Source organism: Dipodomys merriami, unplaced genomic scaffold (assembly GCF_024711535.1).
Source record: "Dipodomys merriami isolate MVZ:Mamm:240054 unplaced genomic scaffold, mDipMer1.0.p SCAF_1, whole genome shotgun sequence".
In the NCBI taxonomy this organism is placed as follows: Eukaryota; Metazoa; Chordata; class Mammalia; order Rodentia; family Heteromyidae; genus Dipodomys; species Dipodomys merriami.
Window position 1 is genome coordinate 25,609,512 of NW_027202270.1, and position 17,277 is coordinate 25,626,788.

At 39.6% G+C, this 17,277-nt stretch overlaps 1 protein-coding gene across 3 annotated transcripts in view; it reads left to right on the forward strand.

The window, feature by feature from the left end:
- The window catches only part of Plekhm3 (pleckstrin homology domain containing M3), a 176,707-nt gene that overhangs the window by 143,144 nt on the left and 16,286 nt on the right, over positions 1-17,277 (forward strand). For all 3 annotated transcript variants that reach the window (XM_070018417.1, XM_070018412.1, XM_070018423.1), the window contains exon 7: positions 5,715-5,872. In XM_070018417.1, the coding sequence (XP_069874518.1) occupies positions 5,715-5,872 (158 nt within the window). The remainder of the gene's footprint in view (positions 1-5,714; positions 5,873-17,277) is intronic.

Here is a 17,277-nt window from a genome sequence, read left to right on the forward strand (position 1 = left end):
TTATATCTAAAATAAATGTAAAAATATTACCTCACTTTTCTGGAAGAAAACAATTCCAGCCTCTTCAGCCACTTGAAACATGGCCACAAATGTACACTGATGAATGAGAAGAGCAAGCGATCAGTTATAAAGAACATAAGGGGTCCCTGAAAGATTGAACTTCTACCAGGCCCATGCACTCTTTATGTTCCTCTCTGTCACACAGCAGGATGATTTACAGGGTTTGTGACACCAGAATGGTGCCAAGATATCACTGCTGCCAGCTAAGGAAAAGACAGGAAAGTGTCCTTAGTCACTAAGCAAAGACACAGGTGCCTGACAGCAAGGGAATATTTAAAACAAGTATGAAACTCACTCTTGACTCTCAAGCAATTTGGATTCTCTTAGTTTGCCTCATATAAAATTTCTGTGTTTGTAGTAAAGAATGGTCAAAACATTATCATCTATATATTCTCAGTAAACAGTTGTTTACTACACAATAAGCAAAGCAATCACGTATTAAACAATAGTGAAGAGTACAAAACAGCCCTAAGCTGTATATTTTCTGATGTGAATGTAATTATCTAGGGAGAAGCACATTAAGTTTGTGGCAGCTCAAATAACGAAAGATGGCTTTCCAGAACAAATCTGAGCCACAAAGCTTGTGTGAAATGTAATCAGTTGTTAAGAAACAAAGTAAAACTCTCCATAGAGGAAATGACCAGGATAAAGGGGAGCAGTGAGAGTTGCCATACTGTATACAGGGAAATTCACCCACAAACAAGAGGTAGATCATTAGAAGGAAGGGAACCCGTTTTAGTGCTTTGAGGAAAAAGCCCAAACCACCTAAAGATGATTAGCATTAATGACAATTCAGTAATATGGTCCCATGTAATATGTATACAAATGTCAATGTATTCTAATATCCCAGTAATAGCTAATAAAAATATTTACTCAAAAACTTAAACTTCACTGGGCACCAGTGGCTCACACCTATAATCCTAGCTATTGATAGGGTTGAGATTTAAGGATCATAGTTTGAAGCCAGCCCAGGCAGGAAAGTCTATGAGACTCTTATCTCCAATTAGCTACCAAAAAAGCCAGAAGTGGAGCTTTGGCTCAAGTTATAGAGTGCTAGTCTTGAACAAAAAAGCACCCAGCACTGAGTCAAGCCCTTCTAGCAGCATGCATGTGCATGCATGCACGCACACACACACACACACACACACACACACACACACACACACACACACACACACACACACACACACACACACACACACACACACTTACTTTAACCTTGAAATAGCCTAAACAGGGAGTAGAGTTGTGGCTCAAGTGGTAGAACGCTAGCCTTGAGCCTTTGAAGTGCTCAGGGACAGTGCCCAGGCCAAGAGTTCAAACCCCACAACAACACACAAAAAAAAGTTCAACAAAATGCTGAAACAAGGATACAAGTTGACCCATTGTAAGAATGAGACATATAAGATACTATGTTGAAAACAAACTTTACAACTTGGGGGAGGGGGAGGAGTTGGGGAGGTAGGGAGGGAAGGGATATAGGGGAAAAAACAAAGGAGGGGGTTACAATGCTCAATAAGAAATGTACTCATTACTCATGTAACTGTAACCCCTCTGTACAGTATCTTTACAATCAAAAAAAAAGTCCTTCTCTCCTTTTGGGGACTAGAAATGCACCTTAGTGGTAGAGTACTTGCCTAGCATATATGAAGCCCTGGGTTCAGTTCCTCAGTACCACATAAACAGAAAAAGCCGGAAATGACGCTATGGCTCAAGTGGTAAGAGTGCTAGCCTTGAGCAAAAAGAAGCTCAAGGACAGTGCCCAGGACCTGAGTTCAAGCTTCATGACTGACAAAAAAAAAAAAAGAAAGAAATAGCCCAAACAATAAATGGAACAGAAAGGAAAAAAACAAATTTACTAGGCAATAATAAATGAATATTTAATTTTTTAAAAATAGAGATATATATTATGTTTTTTGATAGGCAAACTAAATATTACAAAGATAGCAATCCCCAAATTAATTTTCAAAAAGTTTATGAAAGTCCCTAAATAGAAATAATACATTGCTAGCAGTGTAAAGTTGGTAAAATGAGCTGTCATAATTTCACAGTAAAATTGTCCAGGTAGAGAAAAAGCTTTATGAACAAGATGTTCAATCCGCTTTTTCAGGTGCTACATGAAAATTGTTCTAGGATCTAAAGGTCATTCCTCAATTCTTCTCAGCCTCTTTACTCACCTAGTTTCCAGGATGTTCTAAACTCTGCAATCCCCTTTTATGAGTCACTGACTTTGGCTCTTTGGAGAAAAGTGAGGAAATCTAAACTCAATGGAAGGATTGTTCCCACAGTTTAGAAATAACCCTGTGACACACTGGGAAGTGTTCGCTAGTGGTTGGGTATATGATTTGGCAGTGGTTATTTCTTGGAGAGTGTATGCTGTATTGGTATTGGGAGCATGTTTTGCTGCGTTTTCAGAGTTTATGGTACCTCAGAGAACAGAAATGATAGTAAAGCTACCTATAGCTTTCTAAAGCTTACAGAGCAGAAAGTGAATTGAAGAATAGTGGAATACACACTTGCCTGGCTCAAAAAAAAATTTCTACTTACTTTATAAAGGAAAAATTTATTTTTCTGCTTACTTTCTGCATTTTGGCACAGGGAAATATGCATAATAATTTTAAAATACATTATACAGTACACTGCTTGCATCCATAAAACTATCACAATGAAACCCCCTCATAAATGTATGCTGACTCAAAAATAAAAAGGTTAACAGATAAATTGATGTTAGGGAAATGAACCCTAAGATATATATTCAAATGTTTTTTTCTTCCAGGTGATTGTTTCTAACACATTTATAAGATTATTTCTTGGTTGCTTTGTATGTCCCTCCCCCATGGTATAACCCCTGCTTTCACTGTATTTGAGGTTGGTATAATTTGTGGAGGGGAAGGGGGAAAAAACAAATGGTTTAAATAGGGATACAGGCGGATCCATTGCAACAATGAGAAAGTCATTATGTGGAAAAACGAACTTTATAACTTTGGTGGGGGGGGGAGGCTGGGAAGGGATGGGAAGGGGAAACAAAAGAGGAGGCTACAATGCTTGATAAGAAATGTACTCATTATCTTGCCCCATGTAATTGTAACCCCTCTGTACAGTATTTTCACAATAAAAAATAAAAAAAAAGAAAGCAAAAATCCACAAGAATGTGGGGCAAAGGGAACTGTTATATACTGTTGCAGAAAATGTAAATTGATGCAAACACTATGGAAAATCTGTATGACAGAAAAGAACCTACAGTAAAAAACCAGAAGTAGGGAGCTGGGCTCTAGTTGCTCATGCCTGTAATCCTAGCTACTCAGGAGGCTGAGATCTGAGGATCACGTTTTGAAGCAATCCAGGGCAGGAAAGTGGTGCTGTGGCTCAAAGTGGTAGAGTGCTAGCCTTGAGCTGAAGAGCTCAGGGACAGCGTCCAGGCCCTGAGTTCAAGCCCCGCAACTGACAAAGAAGAATAAAATTATGTTTTGGCAAGAAAATGGATAGAACTAGAGATCATAATGTAAAGCAAAATAAGCCAGACTTAAAGACAAACATTACATCTTCTTTCTTATACATGGAATCTGGTCCTTAAAAATGAGGGATGAGGACGTGGTACTGTAGCTCAAGTGGTAGAGCGCTAGCCTTAAGCTGAAGAGCTGAGGGACAGTGTTCAGGCCCAGAGTTCAAGCCCCATGACTGACTAAGAAAAAAAATGAGTGATATGAATATGAAACAAGTTCTATTTAGGACTAGGTACCAGCTGGAGGCAGGACAGCAAAGGGAGAAGGTGTAGATACAGTATGTTATACACCAAATGAGTATGAAAATAAAGAAACCTATTGGAATTGTTTTAAGAAAATTAAGTGAGAATAGGAGGAGCAAGAGGGTAGTATGATCAGGATACATTGTGTGCATCACAGTGAAACTCCTTTGTACAACTAACGTAAATAAAAAATGGAAAACTTAAAGACAATATACACTTTCTTTTTTTCTTTTTGTTGTTGTTGTTGGTGGTGGTGGTGGTGGTCCTGGGCCTTGAACTCTGGCCTGGGCGCTGTCCCTCAGCTCTTCAGCTCAAGGCAAGCGCTCTGCCACTTGAGCTACAGGGCCACTTCCGGTTTTCTGGTAGTTTATTGGAGATAAGAGTTTCATGGACTTCCCTGCCGTGGCTGGCTTTGAACTGCGATCCTCAGATCTCAGCCTCCTGAGTAGCTAGGATTACAGGCGTGAGCCACCGGTGCCCGGCTAATATACACTTTCTTAAACTACTGACTCCTTCTCTCCAGAATGAAGCACTGTTATCAGAGTTCTAAAGGATCATGGTCTTGCTCCTGGTGTTTCAAAACCACCCTAGTTTCTATCTTCAATATAGCCTCTTTCTAAAATGGCATAGTTACTTTTCTTGTAGTCATGCATTTTTCTTACATCAAAGGCAGCATGTATATGTTTATGTATTAATGACAGAGAAGTAACAGCAGTCTTTACTTTAGTAGCATGTGAAGTATAAAAGTCTTTGGGGCCCATAAATGCTAGTTAAGTGTAGGAATGACCGTGAGTTCCAAACCAGTGTATGTATGCGGGCCCGCAGATAAAGCCCCAGTGGGAGGCAGGTAAGAGCCTACGTGGTGGGGGCAGTGTCATGTGGCCAGCATGAGTTTTATCAGGAGCATGTAGCCTCTACTCAGGGTCACGATCATCGTGTTGGAATTTAGACTAGTTTTGCTAGTTTGTCTGGTTTTTTTTCAAAAGAAGCCAAAAATCTGAATTTTTTAAATGTAAAATCTCTTCATTTTGTTTCTTTTTAGAAACACTAAGAAATCTTTAAAAATTAAACCCTGAAAGTGGTGCTCAAACTGCCAGATTGCATCTTCTTTAATTATTATACTTACCTAGCATTTAAAAAAATAAAAAATCATTTTTTCACATTTTCTGTATATTCTTGGTGGAGAGGATGGACAATCATTCATTGATTCAACAGAGAAGTATCATCAATTTGTCACATAAACATCTATGCTGTTTCCGCTACACATTTTCAGTCTGCTTTATGAACCTGACAGGCTACTCTTATTCCACACCCTAACTGTGAAGTTGGTCTCTTTTTGTTTGGTTGGTCTTTTTGTTGTTTTTTTGTTTGTTTATATGTTTGTTGTTGTTTTTGTTTGTTGTTTTTTGCCAGTCCTGGGGCTCTGAGCCTGGGTTGCTATCCCTGAGCTCCTTTTGCTCAAGACTAAGCTCTACTACTTCAACCATAGTTCCACTTCTGGTTTTTTCTATGATTAATTGGAGATAAGAGTCACAGATTTGCCTACTCAAACCACAATCCTCAGATCTCAGGCTCCTGAATAAATTAGGATTACAGGCATGAACCCCTGACACCCAGCTAGTTGATCTCTTTGAGTAGTGTCCATTAGTTATCCTCAGTCCCCTGTGCCATACTACAAAGAGAAGAATGCAAAAGAAATTTTGGTGGCATCTTCCTTTTCCAGCTGCCAGTGGTTAAACCAGAGTTCTTTTGGAGGAAAAACACTGTCTTTTCTTCCTTGGAGTTGCTGAGAAATTATAATTAGAGGTTTTCCTGTTGTGTAAAGGGAAGGAATTCCTTTCCTTTCCCACATTTGCAGTACTTCTGCTCTCAACGATTGTGCTTGTCTGTCCCATTTCTCCTTCTCCAGGTGATAGAGGGAAAGCTGGCTCCATTCTTGGGCAAGGTCATTAAATTCGCCACCGCACACGTGTACAGCTGCAGTCTTTGTAGCCAGAAGGGATTCATCTGCGAAATCTGTAACAATGGAGAGATCCTTTATCCTTTTGAGGACATATCAACAAGCAGGTACAGAATATATCTTATCTTACAAAAGAACACCTGGGTTTCATTTGGCCATATGAGGCCAACTTTTTAGTCAAGTACTATATCTCTGTCTCTTACACTGGATCAGATTTTCCTTGTTCTGAGAGCTTTTCACCCTTTGATTTTCTATATTTATTTCTAATCCTTATTCTCCTGCCTTTGTCCAGAATGAGACCAAAACAAAAAAATTGCCTAACTCTGCCTTAGCAGGTAAGAGGGTATTTGAGATCCTGTGATAGAATGAAGATCCGGGAGGAAGAACCAACCCTGCCTGGCTTTTCAGAGCCAAGTGACAGGCAACAAGTGGGAAATTGCCTTCTCAGAGGAATGCCAACACTGGATCAACTGCAAGGAAGACTAGAGGCCCCTGGTGGACAGCTGCCTGCTCACCACAGGCTCTTGTCCGCAGAGTAGCTGCACTAAGGTGATGAAAGTTTTAGGACCCAAAGGAGAGAAAAGTGGGAGTTTATGTGGGATTAGTTTTCTAACCAAAATTAATATGAGGGCATCAACATCTTCATTGATGGATGACTTTTCTTCCACTAATACACAATCCAGGTTTTTTACTGTTGCTATTCTTAAATCATAAAATAATACATACCACTTTTCCTTTCATCCCCAGAGCATAATGGATATATACACTCTGTGTGTGTATGTGTGCGCGTGCGTGCGTGTGCTTGCTCACACAGCCTCTTTAGCCATGAATGCGCTAGCTCATTTCTACCCTGCAGGGCTCATTTATACTGTGGGTTCAGAATGGAAGGTACGACACATGGCCAGGGAAAGTTGAAACATGTCAGGTAGAGCTAAGATGGTAAGACTTGACTCAGCCCTTTTGGCCTCTTTTTAAGCCCAAAGACTATTTGTAAACATTTAGAAACTTGTTTTAGCCCCACTTCCAGAAAGACAGATACATACATGCATACATACATAGACACATGCGTGTGCATACACACACACACACACACACACACACACACACACACACACACACAGTCCAGCTCCAGTTTTCTGAATATAGGTACTTAGCTCATAGCTTATGTTTAGATACCTTTTAAAAATGTGGACCACACAAAAACTTGTACATAAATGTTGACAGCAGCAATATTTTTATTTGATAGATAGATATAGATTTTTTTTTTTTTTGGTCAGTCATGGGGCTTGAACTCTGGGCTTGGGTGCTGTCCCTGCACTCTTCAGCTCAAAGCAAGTGCTCTACCGCTTGAGCCACAGTGCCACTTCCGATTTTCTAGTGGTTTATTGGAGATAGGAGTCTCACGGGCTTTGAACCATGATCCTCAGATCTCAGCCTCCTGAATAGCTAGGATTACAGGCGTGAGCCACCAGTGCCTGGCAGCAATACTTTTAATATCACCCGGCAGCAATACTTTTATTTTTATTTTTATTTTTGGGGGGGATCCGGTCATGGGGCCTGAACTCTGGGCCTGGGCGCTGTCCCTCAGCTCTTCAGCTCAAGGCTAGCGCTCTACCACTTGAGCCACAGCACCACTTCCGGCTTTTTTCTTTTTTGCTTATGTGGTGCTGAGGAATCGAACCCAGGGCCTCATGCATGCAAGGCAAGCACTCTACCACTGAGCCACCTTCCCAGCCCAAGCAATACTTTTAATATCTACAAAATAGAGACAATCAAAATGTCTTCTAACTAATGAATGATTAAACAAAATGTAACATATTCAAACAACAAAATATTATTTAGCCTAAAAAAAGAAATTTACATGCCACAACATGGAATAACCCCCAAAATAACATGACTGTTAATTGAAAGAAGCTAGATACAGGGGCTGGGAATATGGCTCAGTGGTAGAGTGCTTGCCTAGCCTGCATGAAGCCCTGGGTTCGATTCCTCAGTAACACACACACACACACACACACACACACACACCTGGTGCTGTGGCTCAAGTGGTAGAGCTCTAGCCTTACACACACACACACACACACACACACACACACACACACACACACACACACACACACACACACACACACACACACACACACACACACACACACACACACACACACACACACACACACACACACACACACACACACACACACACACACACACACATGGTGCTGTGGCTCAAGTGGTAGAGCTCTAGCCTTAAGTAAAAGAAGCTCAGGGACAGTGCCCAGGCTCTTGAGTTCAAGCCCCAGGACTGGCAAAAATAAAAAAGCTAGATACATATGAAATGTCTAAAAGCAGTGAATACATAGAGACCCTTGGGGCTGGAGAAGAGGGAAAGGGGGTAATTCTGATGAGTACAGGGTTGTATTTGATGACAAAATGTTCTGGAATTAAATTGTGGTGATGGTTGTATAATCTGGTGACTACACTAAAAATCTACTTTAAAAGGGAGAATTTTAGGATATGTGAGTTATGTTGTAATAAAAATTAAAATTGTAAAATGCTTCCAACTGAATAAGTTATATTTTGGGCCACAGAACAAATGTCAGTAAACTTAAAAGACTGAAAGTGTACCAAGTATGGTTGTCTAACACAGAAGATTAAAGAGCCACAGTAAAAAATCTGGGAAACCCTAAAATAAGCAGAAATTAAAAAGTATACTTTTAAACATGTCATGGGTTAAAGAAGAAACCACAAGGAAACTTCTGAAATAATTTGAAATGGATGAAAATAGAGTATCAAAATATATGGAATATAGCAAAAGTAGTGCTAAGAATGACATTTAGAGCTATAAATGCCTATGTCCAGAAAAAAAAATCTCAGATCAGTAACTTAAAATTCCACCTCAAGAAACTAGATGACATTGAGCATGGTGGTGCATACCTATAATCCTAGCTACTCAGTGGGCAGAGATGGGAGGATTTCAGACTGAGGCCAGCCCAGGCAAAAGCACAAGACCTTATCTAGAAGAAAAACTAAACTAAAAACAAAAGAGCTGGGGGAATAACTCAAATAGTAGAGCACAAATTCAATCACCAGTATGGAACAAAATAAAATTTTTAAAACTAGGTAAAGAAGAGCCTATACTAAAACAAAGGTGCAGTGCCTGTATGCCTCTGTTCATATAAAATAATATTTATCAAAATGAACTCCAGGAAATGGAAACAAGAAGTTTTTTTTTCTCTGTTACTGATTTTTTTTCTTTTCTTTTTGTCTTGTTTGTTCATTTATCTATATTTGGGAGGGTCCGGAGGAGGAACACAGAAATGGAGGGACAAAGGGTAAACAAATGTAGCAGTGGTACTTATTACTAGACACTATGTTGAAAATGAATTAAACAACCTGTGGGTGAGGATGAGAGGGAAAAATTAGGAGAGAGTAAGGGAAGGGGTAACATTATCTAAAAAGAAATGTACTCATGATTTGACCTAGGTAACTCTTAACCCTCTGTACATCACTTTTATAATAACAATAAAAATTAAAATTAAAGTGGTTTAAAAAAAAAAAAGAGCCTACTTAATCCAAAACAAACAGAAGGCAGGAGGCCAAAAGAGTTCAGGTATCAATGAAATAGAAAACAGAAAAACCAATATTTTTTAAAGAAATCAACAAAATTAACATATTTTAGCTAACTTGACCCAGAAAATAAGAGAAAAATACAAACTATCAAAAGCAGAAATGGGAAGGCAGAGAAATTGAAAGAATTATGAAAGCTATTTAAAATCTTATGCCAACAAATCACACAACTTAGATGAACAAGTTTCTAGAAAGAAAAATTATCAAAACTGACTCAAGAAGAAATAGAAATTTGAACACACCTACACTAAGTTAAAAATATTAATTAATTTAAAAACTTGAACTACTGTTTTAAAGCCTCCCACAGAGAGTCTAGATGACTTAACCTGTGAATTTTGTTGAGTATTTAAAGAAATAATAATCTTTCACAAAAAGATAAAAGTAGGGCTGGGAAGGTGGCTCAGTGGTAAAGCGCCTGCCTTGCATGCATGAGGCCCTGGGTTCGATTCCTCAGCACCACATAAGGAAAAAAGAAAAAAAAAGCCAGAAGTGGCTCTGTGGCTCAAGTGGTAGAGCGCTAGCCTTGAGCTGAAGAGCTCAGGACAACGCCTACGCCCAGAGTTCAGGCCCCATGACCAGACCCCAAAAAGAAAAAGAAAAAAAAAGATAAGAGATAAAAGGAACAAGTCTCCAAAGAGGCTTTAACATCTTATACGTATATGAACAGAGTCATAATATACTGGCAGAGCCTCTGGGAGCAATAGACAAGTCCACTATGATTCTTCAAGACCTTAGCATCCCAGTATCCATACCTGACTGACACAGCAGTTAGAAATCAGTAAGCAGCCAGTTCCCCTGAATGGTACCATGAATGGCACATGAAACTAACATCTATACAGTGCTTTATCAGAGCCATCAGAGCACATACTCCACTCAAGCTCATGTGGATCATTTACCAAGAAATACCACATTCTAGTCTATAAAACATAGCTGAACAAGTTTGAAAGAATAGAAATCATGCAGAGGATGCTCTCTGGAAAACCCCAGAATATTTGGAGGTTAAACAGAATGCTTTTTAAGAACATAAATTGACAACTTATGACCATATAAAAATATATACTTGATATTTATAGATGCCTCATTCATAATTGCCAAAACTGGAAGCAGCCAAGATATCCTTCATTAGGTACATGGGCAAACAAACTATGGTGTGTATCCATATGATGAAATACTATCCTACAGTAGAAGAAATAAGCTCTCAGACCACAGAAAAATCATGGGCAAAACCTAAATTCACATTGCTAAATGAGAAAAAGCATTTGGCAAAGGCAGCATACCATATGATTCCAATTTTATGACCTTCTAGATAGTACAGTTAGTGAAAATATCACTCGTTCTCAAGGATTCTAGGACTGAGGACAGATGACTATATGAAACACTGATTTTAAGATGAAGTCAATAACTATCTTGTATATTCTGTAGAGTATCTATCTAATACTATAATTATATACATATCACATGGTATATTTGTCAGGACCACAGAATTGTACAACACAGAATGAACCTCAATTTAAATTGTAGACTTTAGTTAATAATGTCATATTAATATTGGTCTATTGATTGTGACAAATAAATGACAATGAATTCTATCTGTTCAATTTGTGAATCTTCAACTACAAAAATTAAAGTCCTAATATTTTATTTTAATGTTTATAACTAGTTGATTCTAAGGTAGTATTAGATTGACAATTTTAGGTTGACAAAAAACTTGCAAAGTTATTCTAGAGAATTCTCATATTCAACACACTCAACTTCCCTATTAACATCTTATATAATTAACTAACCAATATTGATTGATTATTAAATCCCATAGTTTTGTTCTCTGTTCTTGTTTTTAGATTTCTGTAGTTTTTACCCTTTTTATGTTCCAGGATACTCTGACATGTAGTTGCCACATGACTTTACTTGTGTTTTATTATCTTGATACTTTTTAGGAGTCCTCGCAAAGTGTTTTATGGGATCCCTCTTTTGGTGTATGCTTGGTATTTTTCCTAAGATTGAAATGAATCTATATGGCTAGGGAGGAAGAAGATCAAGATGAAGGGCCTTTTTAATCATTTCATATCACAAATGCATACTAACAATATGACGTATTACTGTAGTGTTTTGCTGGGCTCCTCCACCTCACAGTTCCCCTTCTTCCTCTCCAGATGTGCTCTCTGGAAGGTGGTCACTATGTGCAGCCCACAGTTAAAAACTGGAAAGCTATGTTCCTTTCCCTTGGGAGTACAGCTTGCCCCAAATTATTTGGGGTCCTTCTATATTAAAGGTTTTATCTCCTCCTTCCCATTATTCTTCAGTTGTTTATTCTAAACAGTGCAGACTCGGACATTATACCCTACTACTTTATTGTTCAGACTTTGGCTAATCCAGATCTAAGTGGTCATTCTAGCTTTGGCCATTCAAGCTCTCAGTTAGCTCAGGCCTCCGCCATCCGGGATTTTTCTTGGAAGAGTTTTTCTTGTTTGGGGGAGGGGAAGGTGTTGGTTTGCAGTCAGTTGAGCAGTTTCTTATTTCTGCATTACTAAGTGCTCCAGGCTCATTCTATGTATTCCTTCTCTGTATGTCCAAGGCACAGCCATCTGTCTAACAAGCCCTGGTTTCCCTTACTGGAGAATGGCACTAGAATCTAAGATCTGAGCATGGGTTTCACAAACCTTTTTAAAGACTTGTCTTTGACTGGGACAGAGGTGTTTTTCTGCCTGTACAACATAATCAGTTTGGGCTTTTTGTTTTGTTTTGTTTTGTTTTGTTTTTTATTCCGGTCCTGACATAAACTCAGGGCCGGGACACTGACTGTCTCTTTGCTTTTCCACTCAAAGCTAGCACCCTACCACTTGAGCCACAGCTCCATTTCCAACTTTTTGGTGCTTAATTCGAGATTAGAGTCTCACAGTCTTTCCTGCTTGTGCTACCTTTGCACTGCAATACTCAGATCTCAGCCTTCTGAGTAGCTAGGAATGTAGGCATGAGCCATTGGCCCAGCTGGTTTGTTTAGATTCCAGATTCTATGCCTTCAAAAACTTAGCGTGATTATGACTAAGAAGGATGAAAATCACTCTTAAAAGGTAGCTGTGGCCACAGTTAAAGGAACTGGGTTCTCACTAATATCTGCATACCCATAGGGGTCTTTAGGCAGGAAGAGAGAAGAGGTAGCTATTTAGACAGAATCTTTCCTTCATCAGATGCACTTCTGCTAGCTTGCCAAGATGTGTGAGCCAGAAGCAGCTTTAATCAGCTGTCCTGAAATTCTAGGTTGAAAGTACTTTTAAGGAACCCATTGAACTTCCTCTTGGTGTTCAGTTTTCAGTTAACTGCAGGAAGCAGTGGATACAAGGCTGTAGGGAGACCGCAAAAGGAAACATTAGTAAGAAATTAATTAAAGGGAACCTTTACTTAGAAACATGAAGCGGTTGTTTTAAAGCATGTCCATTAAGGTATATCAAATAAATGTGATAAATAAAAATAAATTTGAATAGTGGATAAATTCTAACATCTACATAACCAAAATTTTTCTGGGTGAAGTAACATAATGTATGAGATTTGTCTCAGAATAGTCTAATGATGGGGTAGAAGAATGGAGGTAGGTGAAAGAGATTGTTACAAAGGGATAGTTGTGGAAGCTAGATATAGATGCACAGGGATTTACTGGACTATTCTGTCTGTGACAGCAGACAGGAGAGTTCAGTGGGCCTGGAGCTCCAAGAACGGCTCCAACATCCATAAGAGTGATGAGCAATGTAAATGAGGAAGAGAAAGTTCCAAAGCTTCTAGTGAGCATAGGGTGCTCGGCTCTAAAGCCCTGGTCTAGGTACCTCATTGTTGGCTCTAACTCATAGTGCTTATTGGATTATGACCTTATACCATGCACTGGTCAACTTAGACTTCCTTTTCCTTGTTAAGTTAATCATTGTGCAGGAGGAAGCTTCATGAGTATGTAATTTCAAAACATGTTCCTAATGTCAGTTTTTAGGCCACATTTCTGATGCACACAGATTGTGCTGGGATTACAGGGAATAGGGCTACAGTTTTCATGAGTGCCAGCCATGTACATACCTCTTCATTTAATTCTTCTGCTAGTCTTCTAAGCAAATTCTCCATTTAAAGAGATTAATAATGAGGAAACCTAGGTTCAGTTAACCTAGGCAGTTAACTTGCCCCAGGAGATAAGGCCAGAACTTGAACCCAAATACAAAGCCAAATGCCTCCAAAATCCATGCTTTCTTCCTTATACATCGCTTCCTCATATGTCATCTTCAAATCACTCAGCAGTCTACCCCTCAGATTAATTTGAAAACATCTGCCTTTGCAGAAGAAGCCTCCCTACTTAAAGGATTTTGAATTTTAAAGAATATTCCCTTTCTTTGCTCCCTTAAAGCATTTGCTCTTGGTACTGTGAGGTAAAGGTTAGACTGCAGTGGGAAAGACGTGCTTTCTTTTGATAAGTGGATGGAAGACTATTGTGACTGGAACCACAGCCAAGCTCCCACTTCTCCTACATCCCCCAGGCACTGAGGCTGGCTGGGAAAACTGGATCCTAAATTTAACCCCAGTGTGTTGCACCATACCAAGCTCCCCTCCAAGCTCCCCTCCGTTCAGAAGACAGTGTTGACGGTTTTACCGTGAGAAATTCTTTCTTCTCAAACACAAATTACACACCTGTGTCTCTTTAACCTAAATAAGAAAGCCCCAACATCCAAATTGCAAAGTTTTAAATACAATAGGAAGATCCTGATTTGCAAGACTGCTTTGCCTAAGCCTAATCCAGTATTTACCCCCTAGAGGCCTACAAGGAAAGCACAGCTTTAGGAAAGATCAACATTCTTTGGAAACAATGGCAAAAATCCCACATCCTAAACAAGTAGAAATGACAGCCCTTGCCCCTCCCGGAAAATAGAAATAAGAGCTCTAACTTTTGATAAATGTAAATCAGAAGATTAGGCTAATGGTGATCTAAGACTTAAGGAAGACAATGAAAATACAAGCAAAGAAAGCACATAAATCCTCAGTGGTTATGACTTAGATTGTTCTTTAAATCCTTAAATTGTCTCCTCTGCAATTTTCTTTCTGACAGTTGTACACATTACTAATCTTCCCCTAGTGATGCTAAGGGGACCACCCTGCTTGCAACAGTTCTATAGAAATATCATTTTTTGAATATTGAAATATCCCATACGTAACACTTCATCTTAAAAACCACTCAGGTGGGGCCAGGTAATTCATACCTGTAATCCTAGCTACTTAGGAGGTTGAGATTTGAGAATTACAATTTGAAGCCAGCCAGAGCAGGAAAGTTTGTAAGATTCTTATCTCCAGTTAACAACTACCAAAAAAGCCAGAAATAGAGGTGTGGCTCAAATGGTAGAGCACCAGCCTTAAGCAAAAAAGCTCAGGGACAGCACCCAGGCCCTGAGTTCAAGCCCCAGTTCCTGGCACCAAAAAAAGAAAAAGGAAAAAAACGTTCAAGCCCAGTGTTAATCTCAGCACTGGGAAGGCTTAAGACTAAGAAAGGATGATCAAGAGTTCAAGGCCAGCTTAGGCTGTATATCAAGATACTATCTCAAAAACAAAAAGGAGGGCTGGGCAGGTGGTTCAGTAGTAGAGTGCTTGCCTTGCATGCATGAGGCCCTGGGTTCAATTCCTCAGCACCACATAAGCAAAAAGAAAAAAGCCGGAAGTGGCGCTGTGGCTTAAGTGGTAGAGCGCTAACCTTGAGCTGAAGAGCTGAGGGACAGCGCCCATGCCCAGAGTTCAGGCCCCACGACGGGACCCACGCCCCCCACCCCCACCCCCAAAAAAGAAGAAAAACAAAAAGCATGCATTTCAGTCAGTAATAAAAAAAAAAAATGAGTTCACCTTTCTGTCCTGATCCACTTGGCTTTGTTGATTTTTTTTCATATGCAAAATTGAAAAGATTAATATTTGAAGACCCCATACACTTCCAAGGGATTTGGGCTGCATTCAGATGCGAACGTTCCCTAAAAAGAATCACTTACCATTAAGTTTGGTGGCCTCCTGTAAGTTTGCATTCCATAAATGCTTATTGTTTGTTTAGTTCATCCAAGTGTATGTATGTTGACAAAGAACATACAATGATACATACATTGACAAAGCCTTTTAAATTACCTAATTACTTAAGGGAATTTAAAATACTCCCACAGATAGAAGAGCATAGTCAAAGTGTGAAGTAACACTACAGCTGTGCAGATGAGGTTGAAGCAACTGATCTGCCATTTAAGGTCTTTTTCTGGCAGGATCTTCAGCCTCCTCCAGTTGGCAACATTCTCTTGGCAGTGAGGTGTTCTTCCTGTGTGGTACTGGGCATTGTCAGCTCAGAGGTTACTCTTCTAAAAGGGCTCATTGTTTTTAAAACACCACGCTTGAAAAATGCAGATCAAGCACTTTGCCAGTTTCACTGTGTCTATACATAGTTGATCTTGACCTGTTACTCTCTAAGAAATAAAGATAGTTTCTAGGACCTTGAACTCATTAATGTCAAACTCTTAGCAGATAATATACTCATCAAACACATCTCGTCTTCACACATTCCAAGAACTTTTCCCACGTCAGTCTTGAGAACGAACATTGGCCTGCTGGAAAAGTCCATAGCAGATGAGTTTCTAATAGAGATCATCCTCTTCTGCACATTTTAAATGTTTTGTCAGGTAACCTTCCAGGACAAGGACCTCCCAGAACTTAGTGTCAGCCACATTGTTCACATCTCTCTGACCAAACTCCAGCAATATCCAGTTTGTCCTAAAGAGAGTTCTCCCAACACACTTGACCTTCTGAATTGCTCTCTGTCATGTCACATTCCATGGCAGTCCTTACCACCAAGGCCCTGAGTACCTAAACTTCTTGGGGCACAGACATTGTTCTTGAACTTAGCTCTTCTGTATGTTCCTTGAAGCTTCAAATACCTAATTGTCAAACCTTATTAATGTTTGTTTAGAAAGAATGAACCTGAATTATTATATAAAATGTTGGAGATGGAGAGATGATGGTTTTTCTCAGCACAACTCAAAGGGCCTGTTTAGAGTTGTTTTATATTGCTGGTTCCCTTTGTGTATGTAAGCACAGTATGTGGCCGAGACACCCCCTACCCCCCACAGCTGCCTGTAGAGAGGGTTTTACTTCAAGTTATCAATGACTTCTGTGCCTTTACAAGCAACCTGACAAAGCTCCTCCATTTTTCCAGGGAGCCAACTCTAATTTATCCTTCTCCAAAGAGAGTTTTAGGTTAAGTGTTTGGTCAGAATTGGGGGGAAGGGGTGAAATCAAACTTGAGAGAGAAAAGACCTCCCTTCAAGCTAGACTTTCACTGTGGCTTCCTATTTGTTCAGCCTTCATTTTTGTGAGTCCTTGCACAAACAGACTGAATACCTGGATTATGTCCTCATCTGGACTCCAGTGCATGTACATTACATACCCTTTTCTTACTAATCAGCCTGACACATTCCTTTGTTGGTAAATGGTTCCAAAGCAAACACTGTCAGTGCACCTAATTAGCAGGTTTGTGGGCTGTGGTTGGCAGTCTTGTTACATCCTGTTCAACAATACAGGACAGCAGCCTTGGCTAGGTCAGTCTTAAGGGAGGGAGAAACTTCCCCCAATGTATATACTATTTTAATGATACTTCCTTTCTGTGGCTTTCCTTGGGAAGCAGCCACTCTCTGAGTATTGTAATGAGGTGTGGGATCTCAGACAAAGCAAAAGGAAATCTGGACTCCTCTTCATAGGTGTCTTTTCTGGGCAACCACTTGATTGCATCTGCTTATTGTTTTGTTCTGTTTCTGGGATTGAAGAGGAGTATTTTGAGGAGTTTATTTCCTTCTTTCTTCATTCCAGTAGTGGGACTTGAACTTGGGGCCTAGGTACTGCC